This window comes from Bos indicus x Bos taurus, chromosome 15 (assembly GCF_003369695.1).
Source record: "Bos indicus x Bos taurus breed Angus x Brahman F1 hybrid chromosome 15, Bos_hybrid_MaternalHap_v2.0, whole genome shotgun sequence".
Lineage (NCBI taxonomy): Eukaryota > Metazoa > Chordata > Mammalia > Artiodactyla > Bovidae > Bos > Bos indicus x Bos taurus.
Genome location: NC_040090.1, coordinates 6,448,166 through 6,468,136, shown reverse-complemented (window position 1 = coordinate 6,468,136; position 19,971 = coordinate 6,448,166). Strand labels below are relative to the sequence as shown.

Below are 19,971 nucleotides of genomic sequence, written 5' to 3'. Positions count from 1 at the left end.
ACCAGGTAAATTGTCCCACCTGTGGAATTCTCAGAAGATTCTGTAGAATTTGAATCAGTGCCAGTTTTGTCTTTCAAGCTCTGCTTAGGAAGAGTCTCGTCTCTACTTTCTTGGGCTTGGCTTTCTTCCTCTTCCTCCTCACCATCTGGGAACTCCCACTGAGACTCGCCCGACTGTTCGTTTACATAGAAATATCGTCTATGATCCCTAAATTACAAGAAAGAAAACACATGTTTTAAGACCCATTTTCCTACAAAGACACTTCCATTTGGTCCTGTCCCAGGACAGCAGTCTGCTCTCACAGGGACGAACCGCTTCTTAATGGACTGCTATTCACAAAGGCAACAAAGAGCTTTGACAACTGAGGATGGAGAACCAAGGATAATTCAAAGCTATTTGCACTGCCAGCAGCTCTGTGAATACAGCCCTGAACCCTCTTACTCCAACAGATGACTTAGAAAAACACCTCTCATATGTTTTTTTTTTTTTGCCAATGCTTAACAGGGTTTTCAAGTTTCATTAGTGAAGGGACTCAATCTCCTAGAACACTAAGTTCCCTTCCACAGAAGAGAACAACGAAGTTTGCGAAAGGTGACTCTTCCCCTCTTGAACCGTGGCATTCACATTTCATACTCTTGATATCAAACACAGTGAAAGCTAAAGAGAGGGAGAGGATCTGGGAGCTGAAAAATAAAAGAGCAAAGATTTCAAATAACGAAAAAAAAAAATCAAGAAAAGCCAAATATAAAAAGAAATGTTTTCATCTGACCTGCTGGCAGAAGATAGTAATCTTGTTCTTCATTCACATCTTCAGCCACGAAGCTTTCCTTAACTTCACCGAGGTTAATCAGGAGTAGTTGCTTCCAGAGGTCCTGTAAAGCGCACAGAGCTCTCGCATGCGCTTAACCCCCAAGCCCGCCCTACTCCGTGCAACAACGCTCTGGAGTAAAAACCAGCTTGGTCCAATCTTGGGAAAAAATCCGTTACATGGAACACTTTAAACACTGCTTCTGGTTCCTCCGCCGTGTGGCTGGCCCAAACTCTGTGAGTGCTCGCGGTGCTCTGCCCGCCCGGCACCACTCAGGCCGCTGCCCTCAGTCTCCAGACAGGCTGTTAGGTCGTCAGGCGGTGGCGATCACAAATCAAGTCTGAGATGTCAAAGGTGAAAGGTGAAAAGGGGAGAAGAGTGCGTACCTGTCCCAGTGGCAGGACCAGCCTTTAGGAGTGGCGTTTATTTCATATTGTTTTAGCTGTTCTGCGGCATCCTGAAGTTTTCGTTTAAGGTAGTTTCCATTGAGAGCCCCTTCCCGCCAGTCCGCAATCCGAGTCTAAAATCAAAGAGCAGGTTACGTTAGAGACTTGTTCTTATGTCAACAGGAAGAGGAAAAGGGACTTAAGTCTTCTGGTCCATGACTATATACTCTGGCAGAACAGACCAAAGAGGAAGAGAAATCCCATCCTAAATTTCCTAAGAAGTCTTGTTTGCTCTGTAGAGTTCTGAAAAATGAGACTGGAACCCAATACTGCCAAAGCTCCAACATCTGTGAAAGTGAGTAGCAGTATAGTTTTGTTTTTCCCTGTGAACTATATTAAGATGGTTCCCCAGTAACTTTACATTTTTGGTAGATACTTGATTCAATTAAGTCATGTAATCAATAAAAAGTAAATTGGGCTTCCCCGGTGGTGTTGGTGGTTTAAAAAAAAAAAAAAAGTTTTGCAGGGGAACGCAGGAGATTTAAAAAACCCAGGTTTCATCCCTGGGTTGGAAAGATCCCCTGGAGAGGGAACTGGCAGCCCACTGCAGTGTTCTTGTCTGGAGAATCCCATGGACAGAGAAGACTTGTGGCAGGCTACAGCCCGTTGGGGTCACAGAGTCAAACACAAATGAGCACGCACGTACGATTAATCAAGATTAAAGGTTTACTTCTTAGGGAAATCGGTCAACTTCCTACAGGAATTCCTTACCTAATCCTACCCTGCTACTACTGTAAAGTACACAGGTTACTCATAGGACTCAGAACTCCTCTTTTTCAATAAGTCTCTGGGAATTCCCTGACAATTCAGCAGTATGACCCCTCCTTTACACTGCCGAGGGCCTGGGTTTGACCCCTAGACGGGGAACCAAGATCCCACAGGCCTGAGGGAGAGGCCAAATAAAAAAAAGTCTATAATGCTAGAATACTTTAAAAGTACATTCAATATTATGGGGGAGGGGGGGTCTCATCACTATGAATAGAATTTTAGTTTCTTACAAAAAAAATATTAAAATATACGCCTATTGAAAGGAGTCAAGTATCATCCTTACACACAAACTCTCAGTTATTTATTTCCATGATTATGTTTTGCTTTGGCCACGACACGGTTTTGTTTCCTGTGTTGGTTGTTCAAATATATATCAAGATTAGTAATTTAACTTTAGGATTGAAACATAAATAAGACAGATTTCTCAAACAAAAAGCATTTCGTTCAAACACTGTTTATATTAAGAATGGCTTAAAAAAAAAAAAAAAAAAAAGAATGGCTTAATTACCTCAGTTTGTAAAAGCAGCACATGAAAGTTGGAGATGGACAGTCTATTAATGCCTAAAAACTCAAATTTACTTGTCAGGGTATTTGCCAGTTCTCCAATCTGAAACTGCAATGCAGGAAAGAAAAAAAGGAAAAATTAAGAGTCAGAATATTTTAAGTAAAGTCTTTCATTTTTCATTACAGATACTAGAAAAATGGATCTGCCTATAAGGCCTTTCTCATATACTGCAACTAGTTATGTAGAAGATAAAATCCTAACTTATAGTAAAATAATTCACATTAAAAATTATGTGAAGAAAGAATGAATAATTATGCAAGGTCTAGAGAAACTGTATGCAATATCTACTCTAAAATAATATGGAATTTGAAAAGAGATCCTAAATGACATGACTCCTCAATATTGTCCAAACCATCACTCGTCCATCACTAACTGCTTATACCAGCCATACACTAAACAAAACGAATTCTCCCAATTCCACCTGCACAGTTGTACTAGCTGCTGACTGGATAGACTTTTTAAAGTTGAAACAATAGGCAAAGTGGTTTTTCCAAAAGCATACTTAAAGAGCCACACACTTACTTGGTCCAAGTCTTCTCATGACATTAGGAACAGAAATGAAAATGGAACCAAGCATGCCTTTTGTGTAAGGCCAAGTATTGCGTTGGACACAAAGTTCGTTCTGGTTTTTCCGTAAGCTGTTTTAGAAAAATCTGAATGAACTTTTTGGCCAACCCAATAGTTCATGCAGGTTAAATCTGTTATTTAAATTTGTGACTTTAGTTTCTTTTAATGCTTCCAAACTAGAGAGGCCTATATTTGATAAGCTACTGCTTTCCAATGGAGACTTACTTATAAATAGTTGAGCATTTAGAATTTATTTTTAGATTTCCTTACATCAAGTCAGTCTCCTTATTTCAGCCTTAAATATAACTTTTTCACTCAACCAAATGATTTATACTTAAAGATAGCAAAGATTACTTTTTTACTATTATCCAGAAGAAAAAGTTTAACTACTTTCTAGAAAAAAAAGTAGTCGGCCTATTTAAGATGGTTGGCCAATTAAAAAATATTTGTCAAGCTGCATTAAGTAATATACATACTTTCAAGTCCTGTTCTTCTTCTACTTTAGGTACTGTCTGTACTTTTAATTTTTCTGGAGATTCTTCTGCTTCCATCTCTTTGTCTGAGTTTTCATCCATTTTTTCTGAATTTTCAGCACCAACTGCTGCAAAAGAAAATATGTGAAATTAAATCAAAAGGACCATAAAAAGGTCTTACTATACAGTGCAGGGAATTATACTCCATATCCCATAATAAACCATAACGTAAAATATTAAGAAAAAAAAAAAAGAATGTCTCTATGTATATAACTGAGTCACTTTCCTGGATAGAAGAGGTTGACACAAAACTGTAAATCAACTATATTTCAAAAAAATATTAAAAAAAAAAAAAAAAAAAACAGACCAGTACTAATAGAGCCCCAAATATACTTTCTTATCCCTAGAGCAGAGGTATCTGAAGGTTATTAGTGCTCTACTTTGCCTATGTGTTCCTTACATGTTAAGGAAGCTCTAATGACTTACCAACCTACTATCTTTATAAAGCCAAAAAAAAAATTATTCCTTTATAACAGGGGTCCCCTATCTTTGAGGGTCTAATGCCTGATGATGAGGTGGAGCTGATGTTAACAGTATTAGAAATAAAGTACACAATAAATATAACTTGTTTGAATCATCCCGAAACCATCCCTTGCCCTCCCCACCCCCAACTGGGTCCAAGGGAAAATTGTCTTCCACAAAATGGTCCCTGGTGTCAAGAGCTGGAGACCACTACTTTACAATCACATTTCTTAAAATGTATCTACATATAGGATTTACTTGTTTTATCACATTACCCAAAAGTTTCTGTTTTTCCTTTCTCCATCTATTAATCTTTTATTTTTTTGGTCACATCTAGTGGCTTGTGGGATGTTAGTTTCCTGAACAAGGATCAAACCTGTGGTCCCCTGCAGCAGAAGTGCAGAGTCCTAACCACTGGACCACCAGGGAAGCTCCTTTTCTGATCTCTTCCAAAAACTCATGGCTTCAACTACTTATGAAAGCTAGATATCAAACCTGGAATTTGTGAGGATTCTTTATCAAGAGGGTTTTGATAAAAAGGCTTTCATAATCAGAGCAGCATATTAAACTACCAAATAACTCCCTTCTTGGTTAACACCTGTAGACAACCTTTACTGGACCTACTTATTCCTCTGGTTAGTGCTATCTGTTGGTAGTGGGAATCTCCATAAGAGAACAGGTTTACCACATAATTAAATGGACTAAAAGTTCATAAAAGATACGAACTCTTTGTTATATTTGATTAACACCTGCTTATCAAACTAACCCATATATCCAGTATAAATCACTCTCATGAGGATCATAGATAAAAAGAAAAAGAACAAATTTGAGTACTCTTTCTTAACTTCGGTTAATCTTTGATCTAAAGAAGAAATGTGACTTTAACACCACTCTCAACAGCTTTCATAAAAAGTTTGAAATTTAGTATTAAGTACTAAACCTTATCATACAATGGCCTTTTTCTTTTTATTTGTTCATTAACATCGCTTCTGCATTTTCAAATTGTCTAAATCTTTCTACTCTCCCATTGACTAGTTTCTAGTTTATTTATATATCAGACATCTTACATTTAATGACAGGTTTAAGAATTTAACAATTTCAAAGAACTGCTAAAGCTGTAAGATATGATTATTTTGGAGGGCAATTAGGCAGGATTTATCAAATTAAAATGCACATACCCCTTAACCTAGCAATATACCACTAGCAGTCTATTCTATGATACTAAAACCTGCCTAAAGACAGATGTCCCAAGATGTTTGCTAAGCTTGATTTTAATTGTGAAGTATCATAAGTAACGAGTATTATGTATAAAGAACATGAGCACTCCAGTAACTACAACCCAGCTTAACAGAAGACCATCAGTAACACCTTGAAGCTCCCTGTGCCCCTCTCCCATCATGCTCACACCAGACACACCCTGGTCATGTTAATAAGCGCCTGTACTTTCATCATGGCTAAATCCTGAAACACAGTAGTTTTGCTTATTTTCCCATTTACATACATGGAATTCTAACATATGCATTCTCCTGTGGCTTTTAAAATTCAACCTTATTGTTTCTGGTGATAATTCATGTTGATGCATGTAACAAAGGACCATTCACTGTTCACTGCTATTCTGTATTCAATTTCAAAAATACATCACAATTTATCCACTATTCTTTAGATGGATATTTGAATGGCTAATATTTTGGGATAATATGAATGCAGTATTAGTTTTAACCGTGGAACAAGGATACAGATGACGATCAGTGAGGGAAGAGTTAAATGAAGACGTCTGTAACACGCAGTAGTGAAAAACAACTTTATCTATACAGTTAATGTCTATGTTAAAATTCACATATGCCCACTTCACAAACGCACATAAAAAACAAAACAAAGTCTAGAACATATGTAGACAAAAAATACAGAAAATGGACCTCAGAGTAGGGAATGAGAATAGTGAAATGACAAAGGAGGGAGAGGGGCCCTTAGAATTCTACTTTATATTCTTCTGTATTGTTCATTAGAAAGAAAAGTTCAAACAAGGATGTTTGCATTCATTACCTGTGTTTTTGTTTACTTATAATTAAAAAATCATAACCTATAAGGTACCTTCTGCTTGGTACACTCAACTCAGATTTTGGTGATTAAAACTAGTCCGTTCTGGTAACAGATTGGAAGAATGCAGCAGGTTCTCTCCTATATCACCCTGAAGATAACTGGGATCCTCGTGGTAGTACCAAACTATCTACACACCCAACCAGAGACTGGCCAACTTGGGGACATCCCAGTGGTCCAGTGGTTGAGAATCTGCCTTGCAATGTTGGGGGGTGCAGGTTCGATCCCTGGTCGGGCAACTGGGATCTCACATGCCCCAGAGCGACCAAGCCCTCAGGCTGCAACTAGACAGCCCGCACGCCACAATGAAAGATCCCTCATGACACAACAAAAACCTGAAGCAGTCAAAAAATAAAATAATAAAAAAAAAAAAAGACCGAGCGACTTGTACAGAGAGAAGATGAGGCTGGGATTCCTAGAGGTGGTCCCTGCCTACTTTGCTTACCAGCTGGAAAGAGAGAGATAAGGAGAACCCATGGTCTTCATGCAGATTACAAGATAACTGTAGCAAGTGATTAAAACAAAAGGGAAGGAGAAACCCAATCTTATTTTTTTTGTTTTTGAGGGAGAAGTTATCTCCAATCAGCAGTGACTGCACAACCCACTGGATTCCAGCCTCTTGAATTCCTACTGCTCCATTAGAGGTGGAGCAGGAAAGGGTGGAAGCTTCCTTCCCCATATTTCCCTAAAAGGGTAGAAGCGCAGTATCGGTCTATTTGCCCCAGAGGGAACAAAAAAGGGGTAAGAAGGATTGCTCCTCTAAATCTCTCAACTCTCAAGTTTAATTAAAGCACCAATTACCAGTTTCTCCATTTTCTGGAGTCTCTCGTCCAGTTTTGCTAGAACTCCGGCTGGTAGACTCTGGACTGGTTGCGCGAACAAACATCTTCCATTTTCCTCTTTTAGACATAAGTCTACGCATTCCATCCTGAGATGCTGGCTGGCTGATATCAGAACATGGACTAGACCCTGACACACTACCATCTCCTTCCTCCAAGGCTCGCAATTCTGCCTACAATGAACATGAAAACAGAGTGTCATTAACTGTTTACCAACACTTATTTGTGAGTAGCAAGAATGACAGCCATGTGTTTTTGGAATTTAAGTACTTTGAGGACAAGAAGTATTTCTTAATACATCTCTCCATCAGGACTGAGCATTAAACTCCACATTCTTTTCCTCCTCTGTCCATGGCATTTTCCAGGCAAGAATACTGGAGTGGGTTGCCACGTCCTACTTCAGGCGATCCTCCCAACCCAGGGATCAAACCTGAGTCTCCTGAACTGACAGGCAGATTCTTTACCACTGGGCTACCTAGGAAGCCCAGCTGTTCTCCAAAGCTTCAAATTTTTCAAAAGGGGGAAGCTTCGAAGTTGTATTACTGTTACAACACCTATTGAGACTCTGCTTCACACTCAGGGCTTCAGTAGATCAACTCCAGAGTTCAGGTTTTTATTACATAGGCTTAAACATCGATCTATATGAAAGGATAAGAAGAACAGACCCCCTGCCCCGCCAATGGCGTAAATGAAGCACAATGATCCCAGAGTATGACAGTCCTGAAGGAAGGAAACATATTTAACAAAAACTTACTTTTTTCCTTTCCAAAACCAGCTCCAGCTCAAGGGTATCTTGTTCTTCTTCCTCTTCACTTTCTCCCGACTGAACAACACTGCAGAGATCCTCCTGACTCGGGTCTTCCACACTGTCCAACAGAACTTCCTGTGGCTTTACTGCTGCTGCTTCTTCTGTTGTACTTGTTTCTTTCTCTTCTGAAACTGGCTCTGCTTCTTTACAAATTACTTTTCTTCTCCATCTCTCTTCTTCCTCTTTTATTCCCTCAGGCAGTAGAGGAGCAAGCAGTGACGCTGCCACCCCTTTCTTCTCCTCCTCATTGTTTGAGAGAGCCTGAATTCCTTCATTTACTTCCTATAAAGAATTAAATAATCTTGCTTAACTTTCAAAGAAATTTCACCTGAATAAAAACCACTGATCCCCATCAGATTAGTACATGTTTGCACCATTTTTCTTACATGTGTGTAATGCAAATAATGTTACTTTAGAAAGGCAGTATTATTGTTCTGGGTGGAACGCAAACATATCTTTTCTCCTCTGTATGTCAAAGGACTAGTAAAAAACAGAAGCAGATTAAAATAAAATCCTAATTTTGTCAGTTCAACACATAAGTGGATGAACCTTCACCTTCCTCTTCTGTATGATGAGATAACTTCATAAATATGCTGTGAAGGTGACTGAGAGGTAAGTGAAATATTTCGAAAATGAAATGTGTGATTATATTTCAAGTGTCTACTTCCTCCACTGGGATATTTACTCTACCTCCCTCTTAGAGTTGTACAGATTATTTTATAAAAGCATTTTTTTGATATACCTCCCACCATTTAAAAATTCAAGAGAAATTAAAATTCACCCCCAAACACTCTCTCAGTTGAGTACAACTTACTTACTTTTCTTATTGATGAGGCTAAAAAAATGCTTGTTTCACTATCAGTAATTTTTAAGGTAGCTCATCTTTGTATTGAAGTAAAAAAAAACAAAAAAAAAAACTGAAGTGGAATCACCAAATCCCTAAAGCCGTCCCTGCTTGCTTAGCTGCTCCCATTTCCTTCACAATGACCCAAGGGACCTTTACGGCACCCTAAAGCTCCAGAAGAACCACTGAACTGGGGAACTGCTATAAATGCCACACAATAAACAGAAACAGATTAAGTAAAATTTCAAGAAACAAAATGTATCCTGTTTTACATCTATGTTGCAAAATATTAACAGACGGGTAATACACCTGTGACAAAGTAGCATTCAAGCTCTTTAGATCTGAAAATAAGCAGAAGAGGTAAGTTGTAACACTGACCTTTTTAACTTCTCGCTTGGCTATGACTGGTCCACTTTTACTACTAGAAACAGAAGTATTTTTCTCCTTAGCATACATGTCGGTATTTACCACAAAACTAGCTTCAGCACCTGTTACACAACTAAAAAAAACATATACTTAGCAAAAGCAACAGAAGGTGAGTATGAGCAAAAGATAAGACTCTGATTTCCTTCTAGGTTAACTTCTTTTTCAGGTCTGTTCTTACCTAGGCTGGTAATGTTGTAATCCTTGTACCTGAGTGGCAAGATACTGGGGTAATTCCCACGTCACTTCATTTGTTTGTGTGTTCCAATAATAATAGCATCCTGTGTTCTCATCCCAGACCTCCTGCCAATCTCCCATCTCAATTCCAACTAGAAGAAAATGAAACAAATTTCAAGCAGCACATATTTCTGCACAACTCTGACCTTGTATCTCAAGTCATAACCATCTAACCCAGGGTTTTTCAACCTTAGCTCTGTCACTGGGCAGGACAGTCCTGACCAGTATTCAGCAGCATCCTGGCCCCTACCCACTGGATGCAGCAACGCTCCCCCGCCCCCACCCTCTGCTGTGACCATCAAACCCTCTCCAGACACTGTTCAACGTCCCCTGGGGGGGCAACTCCTCCCTCCTGAGCTGTCTTTGCAAACATGGTTTAAAAAAGCAGTTTGATGGTTGAAAGATATATTGCAAACCCCAAAAGACTTTTAAAAATAATGGCTTTTATTATTTACTGAGTATAATCTGCCACTGGTTAAAAGGCAAACAATCATCTGATAAAAATATAACCGAGCAGTTAGTTATTTTCCAAGTACTGTATTTAAAAAGCCAGAATTCTAAAGTCTGGGGCTAAGGTATATAGGCTTTCACCTTTGGGAACCTCAGTGCCTAGAACAACTTTAAGAACCACACTTTAGGTTTATTTAAAACTCAAAGACTCAAGCTTACCTCCTGCCAGTGAACACTGAGTATCATATTGCCACCCTGTGGTCTGGGTTGAGTCCGTCCCATTAGGAGTAGTGGAAGAAAGGGCAGGCGCCGATTCCTTTGGCTCTGGCCGGGGTGGAGTCGGGGGTGGAGCAGAAGCTGCTCCAGGAGCCGCAGGCTGAGGAGCTGTTATTGCATCAATTTCCTGCAGGGTGAAAACAACAAGCATAACTGAGGTGAAACCCAAAAAACAGCAATAATGAAAATAAACAAACCAACCAACCCTCCACTGTACAGGGTTTTGACTTAAGAAGCTTGAGTCTCTGCTTCTCAAGTTAAAACTCTCCTCTTCTCCATTTCTGTCCTTACAACTAGCACAAAAGGAGAAGTTGAGAGTAATGGGGAGGGACTAAGGAAGAAAAGTGGAGCGGGAGATACAGACTGACAAGTAGGCTAACCACTTGAAATGCAAATCCCAAAGTGGCTTCAATAACTAAAAACCCAAATACAAAAGCACTTCTAACCGCTAGGAAGTTGGCCAATGTACTATCAATATCGGTTGACTGGTTTCCATTTGCTTCCTTAGACTGTGCTGGTTTTTCTGAAATATCATTCTCTTCATCATCACTGTCAGCATATGCACCAAGCAAGCACAGACCTCCTGGGAACAAAAAGGTAAAACAACATTTCTAACAATGCCAAAGTCCTAGGAAGTATCCAACAGAAAATATGATTTTTTAGCCATTTAGTTTACTTACAGAACCTCAAGAAATCTGCAGCTAACCAAGAGAGGTACAAAATAATTATGCACTTAGAACTAATAAGATCAACCTGCATAGCAATTTGACATCCTTTTCAAAATATGTGCTCAATTATTCAACTACTACTCCCTCTGTCAAAATAACACATAATATATATCCTGATTTTAGAATCTGTTGATTTAGGTCTCTATCTCAAACAGGTAAACCGATTAGTTTAGTAAATGAAACAAGGAGATTTTTCAAAGTGGGAAACAAAGCTCTCTTTAATAATTTTTCCCCCTCAAACATGTGATGAATTAAAACAGAACATAAGATGCTACGACCAAAACAAAGAAAACAAAAATCACAGCTAAAACTGAAAATATTAAGCATGGCCTCTGTAATGCTGCAATGCCAATTCCCTTAAAAAAAAAAAAAAAACAAACCTGAAACTGTTTATTAGTTGACCGATGTTTATTACTCTAATGTTACAATTAAGTCAGCATATATACTCTCTTTATATATTTTATCACAATAGGCACATGAACTATCTAAGTCTAACTTGACTTTTCATTTAATAACAGGACTAAATTTTCCAGTGTTGTGGAAACTGAAAAGATTTATCGGAGGTAAAATCTAGTTTTCTTTGTTATAATTCCATAAACAAATTCATAGATTCACCTAGGTGTGAACATAAATTGCTTCATTTATATACAAAAGTTCACATTCATTACTTTAGTCACATAAATCATGCCTTCATTTTTTTTTAGTATATAGCTAAGTTGTTACACTACCAATTCCCAAAATATTATTTTAAACTGATTAGGAATATATTTTAAAGTGGATATTTATTAGACAGTATTTCCCCTTTCCAGTTTCTAAATATATCTCATTTGGTGGTTGGGGAAGGGGTGGCATAGATACCAGTCAATTTTCCACACTTCCTGAACAACAGGTAAGGGCAAGAACTACCTAAGACATTTCTGTACAGAAAAAATCTGCACCTTAGAATTCAGCACTGATGGGTTTCTGGGGGAAAGCGGAGTATAGGAAATTTATATTTTCACAAAGAAACCCTTTCTAGTTTAGAGACAATAATAAACACTGGCTTTAGTTCTATATACTTTGGTAAAAGGTTCCAGCCAGGTGAGCTGTGGGGAATTTGGATTACAAAATTCCTCGGCAGGGTTAATTACCCAGGCTCAGAGCGGATCTTATAGGCAATAGGTTTATTCAAGGCTCTATGTAGTCTTTTTCTCTTCAATTCAGAGTTTTTCATACTAAATACATAAAACCTCTTCCAACTCTTGAACACATAGTGCTACTTCCTAGTTCTGAAATTTCTTTCACGTGTTTTACTTTCCCATGTGTGTGTTAGTCACTCAGTCGTGTCAGACTCTTTGTGACCCAATGGACTGCAGCCATCAGGCTCCTCAATCCACACGATTCTCCAGGCAAGAATACTGGAGTGGGTTGCCATTCCCTTCTCCAGTTTACCGTTTCTAATTCAGTTTTAAGTGGTAAATGGGGTATGGGGAGGAGCAAGCATCTGTTACTTCAGGTACATAGTTCAAAAAGTCCCTCAAATTCAGAAGATCAAAGTTATTACAATTATAGAATATTTAATATGAAAACACACTTTAATCTCTCAAGATATATAGAGTAGAGAAAACAAACATTTTCAGCACTTGTGGTTTAGAAATTTGTATGTTATTCAATGTAATTATCAAAACAACTTAGGGCTGAAAGATCTGTTTTACAGATGAATGATGTCGTGAGGTCTTAGTATATGAATGCTAGAGTGGTGATTTGAACCACAGTGGTCTGTCTACAAAACCACTGTTGCAAATATTCTTTCATGCTTAAAAAATATTCAGTAAGAGCAATTTTCAGCTATGTAAACATTTGCTAGGTACCAATCAGAGCAGTTTCTTAAAGAAAAAGACAAAAAGACATCATCAGCATTCCCTAAAGAATGCCAAGATACTGGGGAAGCCAGAAAACAAGTTACCAAATAGCATTAGTAGGATAAAGAAGCTGTGGTATATATACACAATGGAATGTTACTCAGCCATAAGAAGAAATGCGTTTGAGTGGGTTCTAATGAGGTGGATGAATCTAGAGCCTATTATACAGAGTGAAGTGAGTCAGAAAGAGAAAGATAAACACAGTATTCTAAGACATATATACGGAATCTAGAAAAATGGTACTGAAGAATTTATTTACAGGGCAACAATGGAGAAAAAGACATACAGAATAGACTTATGGACATGGTGGGGGAGAGAGGGTGAGATGTATGGCAAGAGTAACATGGAAACTTACATTACCATATGTACAATAGATAGCCAATGGGAATTTGCTGTGTGGCTCAGGAAACTCAAACAGGGGCTCTGTATCAACCTAGAGGATTACGATGGGGAGGCGGGTGGGAGGGAGGTTCAAAAGGGACGGGATATATGTATACCTAATGGCTGATTCATGTTGAGGTTTGACAGAAAACAGCAAAATTCTGTAAAGCAATTATCCTTCAATATAAAATAAATTTTAAAAATAGCATTAGTAGAAAAAGTAGTAGAAATTAATATGGGTACAGAGAGACAAAAATAGCAAATTTTACACTGGTTAAAGTGTATACATACAACTACAAGCCCTCACAAAGATGTTAAATTTCCATCTAACGGGAGTATAAATTTGCTGAAACATTCATCAAAACACCATATACAAACACAATTTGATCCTAAAGAAAGATACTGTAGACAATGAATTAAGAAAAACCAAAAAAACCCACAACTATACCTGTTGCTTTAACAGCAGTGGGCCTGGTGGTCATGACTGGTTTGGGAGGATTCTGAACAACTCTGGGAACCTCCACCACCACCTCCTGTTCATCTGGATCTAAAACAGCGAAAAGCAAACAGCCAGATGACCGAACAGAGAAAAAAAACCACACAGGTGACAAAACAATCTCTGACTTGACCTCTCAAGTCTAGATTTCATCAATTTCAAAACAAAGTGGCTATAACCCATCACTGACCCAAATAACTGAGAGGCGAGAAACAACCATAGCCAGAATCTTCACTCTGCCTCGTGGCGTTAACATTAAGAATGTGAACACCATACGTAAAAATTATCTGAAATAATCCAAAGTTAAAACACATTCACGCACACGTTAAATTCTCTCCCGGTTAACCATACGGCTTTTACTATAAGCATAACTAGAGCATTTTTTCCCCCAAAGTGATCTTTATTATTTTTTTTTTTTTTTTTTAGCACCTGAAAAGGTCGGGGCTTTTCCGGCATATGGCTCCTAAAGTAATTCTGTCTGGTTCATCTTAATCCAAGTACCATTCTGGGGATAAACACAAGAGATTGGGAAGCCACGAGCTCCACCTCTCCAGGAATGTTGCGGAAACCTGCCAACTAGGAGGAACTTACACTTGAGCTGGCCTAACAGAAGTATGGTTACTTCTAAAGCGTCTCTCTCAATTTCAACAAAAACGAAAGGAAAAGCACATGACGTGTAGGAAACGGCAGGTTCCACGGTCACTGAGGCTAGGACAAGGAAACGCACCGTCTCCATTTATCCCGTGAAGTTATTCAAAACCGAGAGCAGACGATGAGGAAGGAGACTCGGCGGCCCGGGCCAAGCCCTGCACCCGAGATGGCGCCTCTGAGTCGGCTCCGGCCGAGCGCACACGGCTCCGCGGCCCCTTCCGCCCCTCCGGGCCCACAGCCGTCCGGCCCGCAGGCCCCGCGCAGCAGGCCTCGGAGGCGGACGCCGCCCGCTCGGGCTTCTCGTTCCTCGCAGGCCCAGTCTGACAGACCTAGGCCGCAGCCCCCGAGCTCGAGTTTCGGACTGGCCCCACCTCGGCGCCAGGGCCCTCGCGCACGCTTTACCTTCTGAGGGCGAATCCTCCGAGGCCGCCGCGGCGGCAGTCACCGCGGTTGTCGTCGTCGACACCGCTGCCGGGGCCGGCTGGCTGGGCGCCGCCGCCGCCGCCGTCGAGTCCGGTTCGGCGTCGGGTTCCGGCTCCGGGTCCCTGCTCGGCGTGCTGCTCCGGGGACCTGGCGGAGAGAGCTGCAGGATGGGCCTTCGGCCGGGTACCGCCCGGGACTTCTTCCCCATCGCGAGCCCGAGCGCGAGCCGCGAGCGTCGGACAGCCGAGAGGGGCGGGCGCTTGGCGCGGCGATGCGTAATCAATATTCATACGCTGCGACGCCGCCTCCTGCAGGGATCCGCTTTTAACCGGCGGAGAGCGCGCTAGCGCAAGCGCACTGGGCCTGGTGTGCTCTTCTGGCCCCGCCCCCAGGAAGGGAGGGCGGACTTTACCCATGGGGTTAGGCGATTGGTTATTTTGACACATTGACGGAGCCGGGAGCCAATGGAAAACGAAAAAGGTTAGCGTTAAGCCAATAGTACCGAAGAGTGTGAGTTTAGACTACCTTCCAAATTACGTCACGCTCCACCCCTGCGTTTTTTGCGGAGTCTTTTTTCTGCCGCCCTGTCCTCCATTTTGAGCCCGCTCTTGGCTGTGTTTCCTACCGTTTGTCATCTGGGATGCTATGCTGCTTTCCTGGTCTTTCCCCTAGTTTCGCCTTGTTTATTGGGGTTTAATTTGGGTCTAGCATTGAACACTAAATAGAATAGGGGGTCTCTTACGGTTTTGTAAATTTTTTCTTGGAGCACAAAGATGCCTCATATTGTTGCTTATCAGCTGAAAAAAAAATCACTTGTACTGCATAGGAGGAAAGAGCCTAAATTTTTGCGATGGGGTCCAGGAACCTTCCCAATCTAGTCGCTTTATTAGGTTTAATCTTTCTTTAGCACTCTCTTCTCCCCTCCCCTGTTTCAGAGGCAGCCACACAGAGCATTTCTCTCACCTTTATTCTTTCAGACTAGCTGGAATAACTACTGCATCACGTGGCCAAATTGTTTTCCTTCCTCAAGACCCATTGCAGGGGTTACATCTCTGAATCTTATTTCATTGCTGAGTTCCTCACCAGCACTTAACCTACCACTGAGTTTAAGAAATCCAGGGTTCATGTATAAAAGAGTATTATGATCTATAAACTAGAAATAATGGTATAGATATCTATCCTATAAGGTTGTGAAAATCGAATGCAGTTCTACATATGAACTGCTTATATCCTACCTCACACATAATAAATGCTCAGTGTTACAAATTAGAGAAGACTCTTGAGAGCTCTTTTGACAGCAAGGAGATCAAAGGAGACTCTTGAGAGTCCCTTGGACAGCAAGGAGATCAAACCAGTCAATCCTAAAGGAAATCAATACTGAATAGTCATTGGAAGGGCTGATGCTGAAGCTGAAGCTGGAATACTTTGGTCACTTGATGTGGAGAACTGACTCATTGGAAAAGCTCCTGATGCTGGGCAAGATTGAAGGCAGGAGGAGAAGGGGATGACAGAGGATGAGATGGTTGGATGGCATCACAGACTTGGTAGACATGAGTTTGAGCAAGCTCTGGGAATTGGTCATGGAAGCCTGGTGTGCTGCAGTCCGTGGGGTCACAAAGAGGCCAACACGACGGAAGAATTCCAATGGTATATGTTTTTGTGTCCCTAAGGCCCACTCAATTCTTGCTTGAGCATACACTAATAATTTGTAATGTTGAACAGTTAACTATGTGTGACATACCATTTAAGCAGTTTATGTGTAGAATTACGTTTGATTTTCACAATAACTGTATAAGATAGATATCTATATGGTTATTTCTAATTTTTAGATAATATTCCTCATTTATAGATGAACCCTTGGATTGGTTGTTGAGTACAAAAGCCGTGAAAGCAGTGACTTGTCTGTTTTGTTCCCTGGGTTGAAATGTACTTTCTGGAACATAAGCACTTAGAGTTTTTGAATGAATATAGCACATGAATATATGCAAACAACATAAGTAGCAATGTTTGTTTGTTTGTTTTTCCTTTGCCTATGGGAGGAATAACTGGATTAGAGTGTCTTGAGGTTAGACTTCCAAAATTTCTGAAAAATTAACAACTAGAAGCAAGTGTATATGCTGTTTTGAAGCTGTCATCAAAGTTTATTATTATTTTGGCTGCACTGGATGTTCGTTGCGCCTGAAAGGCTCTTCATTGTGAAGTGAGGGCTTAGTTGTGGTATGTGAAATTTTAGTTCCCTGACCAGGGGTTGAACCTGTGTCCCCTGAATTGGGAGTATGGAACTTTACCTGCTGGACTGCAGGGGAAGTCCCTGTCACCAATTTTCTGATTTGTTTCTTTTTTTCTCATTTATTTCTTAAGAAAAACATTGAAATATGGTAGTTGTACATAAGGAGTTTTGAAGTCAAACATTTGGATATAGTACCTTCCAGATATAATTGCTAGACTTTTTTTTAGAACTAACACCCAAAAAAGATGTCCTTTTCATTATAGAGAACTGGAATGCAAAAGCAGGAAGTCAAGAAACAACTGGAGTAACAGGCAAATCTGGCCTTGGAATACAGAATGAAGCAGGGCAAAGACTAATAGAATTTTGCCAAGAAAATGCACTGGTCATAACAAACACCCTCTTCCAACAACACAAGAGAAGACTCTATACATGGACATCACCAGATGGTCAACACCAAAATCAGATTGATTATATTCTTTGCAGCCAAAGATGAAGAAGCTCTATACAGTCAGCAAAAACAAGACCAGGAGCTGACTGTGGCTCAGATCATGAACTCCTTATTGCCAAATTCAGACTTAAATTGAAGAAAGTAGGGAAAACCACTAGACCATTCAGGTATGACCTAAATCAAATCCCTTATGATTATACAGTGGAAGTGAGAAATAGATTTAAGGGCTTAGATCTGATAGATAGAGTGCCTGATGAACTATGGATGGAGGTTCGTGACATTGTACAGGAGACAGGAATCAAGACCATCCCCATGGAAAAGAAATGCAAAAAAGCAAAATGGCTGTTTGGGGAGGCCTTACAAATAGCTGTGAAAAGAAGAAGCAAAAAGCAAAGGAGAAAAGGAAAGATATAAGCATCTGAATGCAGAGTTCCAAAGAATAGCAAGAAGAGATAAGAAAGCCTTCCTCAGCGATCAATGCAAGAAAATAGAGGAAAACAACAGAATGGGAAAGACTAGAGATCTCTTCAAGAAAATTAGAGATACCAAAGGAATATTTCATTCAAAGATGGGCTCCATAAAGGACAGAAATGGTATGGACCTAACAGAAGCAGAAGATATTAAGAAGAGATGGCAAGAATACACAGAAGAACTGTACAAAAAAGATCTTCACGACCCAGATAATCACGATGATGTGATCACTCATCTAGAGCCAGACATCCTGGAATGTGAAGTCAAGTGGCCTTAGAAAACATCACTATGAACAAAGCTAATGGAGGTGATGGAATTCCAGTTGAGCTATTTCAAATCCTGAAAGATGATGCACTCAATATGCCAGCACATTTGGAAAACTCAGCAGTGGCCACAGGACTGGAAAAGGTCAGTTTTCATTCCAATCCCAAAGAAAGGCAATGCCAAAGAATGCTCAAACTACCGCACAATTGTACTCATCTCACACACTAGTAAAGTAATGCTCAAAACTCTCCAAGCCAGGCTTCAGCAATATGTGAACCGTGAACTTCCTGATGTTCAAGCTAGTTTTAGAAAAGGCAGAGGAACCAGAGATCAAATTGCCAACATCTGCTGGATCATGGAAAAAGCCAGAGAGTTCCAGAAAAACATCTATTTCTGCTTGATTGACTATGCCAAAGCCTTTGACTGTGTGGATCACAATAAACTGTGGAAAATTCTTCAAGAGATGGGAATACCAGACCACCTGATCTGCCTCTTGAGAAAATTGTATGCAGGTCAGGAAGCAACAGTTAGAACTGGACATGGAACAACAGACTGGTTCCAAATAGGAAAAGGAGTACATCAAGGCTGTATATTGTCACCCTGCTTATTTAACTTATATGCAGAGTACATCATGAGAAACGCTTGACTGGAAGAAACACAAGCTGGAATCAAGATTGCTGGGAGAAATATCAATAACCTCAGATATGCAGATGACACCACCCTTATGGCAGAAAGTGAAGAGGAACTAAAAAGCCTCTTGATGAAAGTGAAAGCGGAGAGTGAAAAAGTTGGCTTAAAGCTCAACATTCAGAAAATGAAGATCATGGCATCTGGTCCCATCACTTCATGGGAAATAGATGGGGAAACAGTGGAAACAGTGTCAGACTTTATTTTTTGGGCTCCAAAATCACTGCAGATGGTGACTGCAGCCATGAAATTAAAAGACGCTTACTCCTTGGAAGGAAAGTTATGACCAACCTAGATAGCCTATTCAAAAGCAGAGACATTACTTTGCCAACAAATGTTCGTCCAGTCAAGGCTGTGGCTTTTCCTGTGGTCATGTATAGATGTGAGAGTTGGACTGTGAAGAAAGCTGAGCGCCAAAGAATTGATGCTTTTGAACTGTGGTGTTGGAGAAGACTCTTGAGAGTCCCTTGGACTGCAAGGAGATCCAACCAGTCCATTCTGAAGGAGATCAGCCCTGGGATTTCTTTGGAAGGACTGATGCTAAAGCTGAAACTCCAATACTTTGGCCACCTCATGTGGAGTTGACTCATTGGAAAAGACTCTGATGCTGGGAGGGATTGGGGGGCAGGAGGAGAAGGGTGTGACAGGGGATGAGATGGCTGGATGGCATCACTGACTCGATGGATGTGAGTCTGAGTGAACTCTGGGAGTTGGTGATGGACAGGGAGGCCTGGCATGCTCCGATTCATGGGGTTGCAGAGTCGGACATGACTGAGTGACTGAACTGAACTGAACTGAAACTTGTTTTTGCAACTGTTACAGTGTGTTAGTAACAGTACCCATAGGGTTGTTAATCATAATTTTAAGCTCTTTGCATTGGGCCAGGAACAAAATAAGCAATTATCATATAGTAGCTATTATTATTAATATTATTAGTTAATTATTTTGGCTGCCCTGGGTCTTCCGTGCTGCATGCGGGCTTTCTTTACTTGTGACGAGTTGGGGGTTACTCTCTGGTTGCAGTGCACAGGCTTTCTCATCACAATGACTTCTTGTGGAGAACGGGCTCTAGGGCATGTGAGCTTCAGCAGTTGTGGACAGGCAGGCCCAGTTGCCCCTTGGCACGTGGGATCCTCCCACACAAAGGACTGAATCCTTGTCCCCTGTG

The 19,971-nt window shown here is 40.5% G+C and overlaps 1 protein-coding gene across 2 annotated transcripts in view; it reads right to left on the bottom strand.

Annotated features, from left to right (window-relative positions):
- The window catches only part of FNBP4 (formin binding protein 4), a 30,706-nt gene extending 15,669 nt beyond the window's left edge, over positions 1-15,037 (bottom strand). Inside the window, exons 1-12 of one of the 2 annotated variants that reach the window (XM_027562356.1) lie at positions 14,683-15,037; positions 13,582-13,680; positions 10,570-10,706; positions 10,067-10,250; positions 9,342-9,489; positions 9,116-9,236; positions 7,840-8,175; positions 7,048-7,258; positions 3,631-3,755; positions 2,531-2,635; positions 1,195-1,328; positions 20-207 (exon numbers count right to left, since the gene is read on the bottom strand). In XM_027562356.1, the coding sequence (XP_027418157.1) occupies positions 20-207; positions 1,195-1,328; positions 2,531-2,635; positions 3,631-3,755; positions 7,048-7,258; positions 7,840-8,175; positions 9,116-9,236; positions 9,342-9,489; positions 10,067-10,250; positions 10,570-10,706; positions 13,582-13,680; positions 14,683-14,911 (2,017 nt within the window). In that variant the 5' untranslated portion in view covers positions 14,912-15,037. The remainder of the gene's footprint in view (positions 1-19; positions 208-1,194; positions 1,329-2,530; positions 2,636-3,630; positions 3,756-7,047; positions 7,259-7,839; positions 8,176-9,115; positions 9,237-9,341; positions 9,490-10,066; positions 10,251-10,569; positions 10,707-13,581; positions 13,681-14,682) is intronic. The other variant, XM_027562357.1, reaches the window with a different exon arrangement.
- Between the last annotated feature and the right edge of the window lie 4,934 nt (positions 15,038-19,971).